We start from the raw sequence: 3,852 nt of genomic DNA, 5'->3' as shown, positions 1-3,852 counted from the left end.
ATCAAAATGTTTATTTTGAAAAGAACATTATAGGAAAATTATTAATTTTTTGCAATTCCTAAAATTTCATATCGGTATCAACATTGATCCTCAGACTTTGTATATGTTGAATTGTCTATCAACATTGATCCATCAGACTTTTTGTGTTGAATGGCCAAAGATTTTTGCCAACAATGCATTATATTCAGTCTCCTTTGCTTAAAAACAAAAACAATGTTATTTTTGTTATTGATATAACACGTGGAATGACAAAAGATGGTTGTAAATGGCCCATTAGACAATCATACTGTATACATGCTCTGATCCTAGAGATTGGGTTGACCGCACATTTTATAGTTATTCATCATTATTTTTTGGAAAAATTACCATTGAATTGTTTTGACGGGCACTTGCTAGTATCATATAATTTATAGTTAAGAACATTAAAACAAATGTTCAAGTGATAGAAACTCTAGTCACAAATGTAATAATTTGATGAAAACATCATTAGCAAAATAACATTTAAATTGAGAATGATTCAAATGGGCATCCTTCCTTATTGCTGTGTCTGCATGTATTAAAAACATGGGCTTTAAATTTATGATTAAAAATAATATTCAAAGTGAGTCAAAAATAGTTTGTTATACAGAGTCAAAGTGAAAATTATTGATAATAACAATACAATGTAAAAATAAAACATGGGAAAAAAAATTATATAAAAGAATAAAATAGAACAGATATTCCTCCACATCAAAAATGCTGCAAAGTCATGATATTTCCATGGATTTGTAATAATTATAGTAATATCATGACTACAGAATTGAAAACTTTGCTGCAATATTTTTGGTTGAAAACATAGGTTTACTTTCAATTTATAATGTTTTTAGGTTTTTTGGCCTATTTTGAGCAAAAATAATAAAAATAAGGTGTTTACAGGTTTCACTGGGAGACATACAATTCTCTGTTTTCTTAAAAACCTTGTTATTTAGTAATATTTATATATATTTCACAGTTGTATTTTACTATATATCAATTACTTGTGCAATTACCAAGCTAGACTTTTGTGCTGCATTACATTTTAGCAAAAATGGTGGCCATCAAAATCCATATGATTATGGATGTATTATTTACCATTTTTTAATGGAATTTATTTTGACCTTATGTATGTTTTTAAAGAAAGTTTACAAATACATATGTTATCCTAAAGTGCTTTTTCATCTCACACTCTGGTATTGTAAAATTCTCTACAAAAACAGGGATTTTGATTAGATTTTGAAATATTTTTATTTATAAGAATGATGCTAAAGAATAAAGTATTATTTTCTAGATAAAGTATTTGCTCTTTTTTTTAACCTTAATGTATGTACATATTTCCAATCAGGAAATTAGGTTTTAAAATCTTTCAAGCCTCAAAAAAGATTTTGGGGCTTGAAAAACAACCCTGAATGGTCAGAAACTTTTGCTTCTCTTGTATACCTAATTTTCAAGCACTTAATTTATTCTAAATTTAGGAAAAATACAGTAATAGTTCAGCAAACTTACCTTTTTTTGAATGGTTTCCTGATTTTATCAGTCATTTTTGCCTACAACAGTCAAAATATAAAATCATAAATAATATTCAACGTTAAACTGGTACACAATTAAAAACATTTTACTTAGGCCTATCTATGGCCTTCAAAGAGTTGACAACTCCACGTGTTTCGACTTTACAACATCATCCTCAGGAGTGAATTACATGTAGAGTCGTCAACTTTTTGAAGACCATAGATAGGTCTAAATAAAATGTTTTTAATTGTGTACCAGTTTAACGTTGAATATTATTTATGATTTTAACTTTATACACAAGTGGCAAAATACTATAATTAAGTCAAAATATATTTTAAGATAAAAATTTCACTAAAATAATCAGAAATGGAGCATAAAGAAGTTGCTTAATTCCCTAAATACTCTGACTTAAAAAAGAAAAATGAGTATTCATATGCACTCAGAATTTATCATCAGGGTTTGACACAATTAGTTATTGTTGAATACTAACAAACTTTTAATCTTTCCCACACACTACTATACTGAAGTATTAAAAGTATTTATGTTCATTTTGAATGAAATATATTTCCAAATGCTTACTTTATTCAGTAGTTTATCAATTCCTTTTTTCAATCATAATTTTATTTAAAATTAATTAAAAGATCCATCTGAATAGCAACTGACAAAAAAAATTCTATTTAACTAAGTTAACACAGAGAATCCATAGACTAGAACCCAACTAGTAGTGATTCAAAGAGATTTAATGAATTACAAAAACTAAAGATAAAAATTAATTAAACATCAGCTCCTCTACATACCTAAATACTATATTTTTCGGAATATAAGACGCACCCTTATTTTGAAGACAAAGTTTTTGGGGAAAAAAAAAGCTACAGTCACATTTGAAAGATTTTTATTGAACAAAAATTCAATTTGATACTTTAAAAATTAGTATATATTGTTCTAAACACAAAAGAGCTGAAAACATCAAAATAAGAAAATACCGTAAATCAAAAAAAGGTTTACTGTTATTTAGTTTGGTTCAAATCCTACAAAATCTTCATTGCTTTCACTGTAATTTATTTTTTTATTATTTAGGGAGCGTTATAAATAGTTATGTTTTTAAAAGAAAACAAAACTATTATTGTTATAAATAACACATTCAATTGAACTAAACTATGCATGCCTATTTAAATATAGTTACACATGGCTTGTGTATATCGTATATATACATATATATTAATCATACCTTCAGTGTATAGGACGCAAGCACCCAAAAATAGGGTAACTTTATACTAAAATTTTAACAATATCTAGGATAAAACTTTGGTTTAAATTGGTCCTGAAAAGGTGTTAAACCAGAAAGTGAAATATTACAAATAAAAACTCATATCTATTCATTTAAAATGAGTGTCAAAATAAATAAAATGCTTAATGCTATTAATTTTTTATTTTTTTACAGTTATATAGAGCTAATACATATTTTTAAATAAGTAATATTAACATAAAAAAGTACTTTCACTTTTGGTCATACTGCAACAAATAAGTTCATAGTAAGTGAAGTAAATCAGTACATTTAATACTCTGACAACTACAGGATCTTATACAAATTTTCAAAGAACTTTTACAAATGAAAATATTTTTCACTGTGCATTTAATTGCTAACTCTCACCTTCTTTGAACTTTGTTTATCAGTAGTTGATGGCATAGCAGTTATATTGGAGAAAGGAACATCCATGCTGTACTTGATGGAGTGGAGAAGCTGAACTACCACATTTGATACATTTCTGAAGGACAGCTTTCTACGGGATGAGCTTGCTAAGTGGCACACCTGAAGTGTGTTGAACAGCAGAGGCTGATGGTCAGAGAGAGTTTAGCACAATTACGTCACAACACAACAAGACTGACAGAGAGAGAAACCTAGGTCTGCAAGCAACTTAACAACATTATGCTACATAATTCCACAAAACAAAAGATTTGTTAAAATTATTCAAAGAAAACTAGCTAAGAGAAAAATTTGAAAAACAATAGAGCTACAACAAATCTAATGTAACTAAACAAACATGCAAACTTAAATATGATTTTAGTAATCAACATATGTGATTATGTTTTACTTAATTTCAACAGACAAGCTGAAATAAAGTACAATGCAAACACAAAACAAGCAAAAGATCAAAATACAACTTATAAGATGAGGACAGTGAATGTGACTTAATGAGATAGGTGTCAATGCTATTTTGATCTTTTTGTTTTATAGGATAGAAATTGATATTACTTGTTTGTTTGTTTTTTGAATTTCGCGCAAAGCTACACGAGGGCTATCTGCACTAGCCGTCCCTAATTTAGCAA

At 27.6% G+C, this 3,852-nt stretch overlaps 1 protein-coding gene across 1 annotated transcript in view; it reads right to left on the bottom strand.

Annotated features, from left to right (window-relative positions):
* LOC106459597 (Ca(2+)/calmodulin-responsive adenylate cyclase-like) overlaps positions 1 to 3,852 on the bottom strand; it is a 74,402-nt gene that overhangs the window by 34,527 nt on the left and 36,023 nt on the right. Inside the window, exons 6-7 of the mRNA XM_022386118.1 lie at positions 3,176 to 3,358; positions 1,522 to 1,562 (exon numbers count right to left, since the gene is read on the bottom strand). Of these exons, the coding sequence (XP_022241826.1) occupies positions 1,522 to 1,562; positions 3,176 to 3,358 (224 nt within the window). The remainder of the gene's footprint in view (positions 1 to 1,521; positions 1,563 to 3,175; positions 3,359 to 3,852) is intronic.

The sequence above is a fragment of the Limulus polyphemus genome, unplaced genomic scaffold, assembly GCF_000517525.1.
Source record: "Limulus polyphemus unplaced genomic scaffold, Limulus_polyphemus-2.1.2 Scaffold635, whole genome shotgun sequence".
Taxonomy (NCBI): domain Eukaryota; kingdom Metazoa; phylum Arthropoda; class Merostomata; order Xiphosura; family Limulidae; genus Limulus; species Limulus polyphemus.
The sequence above is the reverse complement of the archived record's forward strand: the minus strand, read 5'-3'. Positions and strand labels throughout refer to the sequence as shown.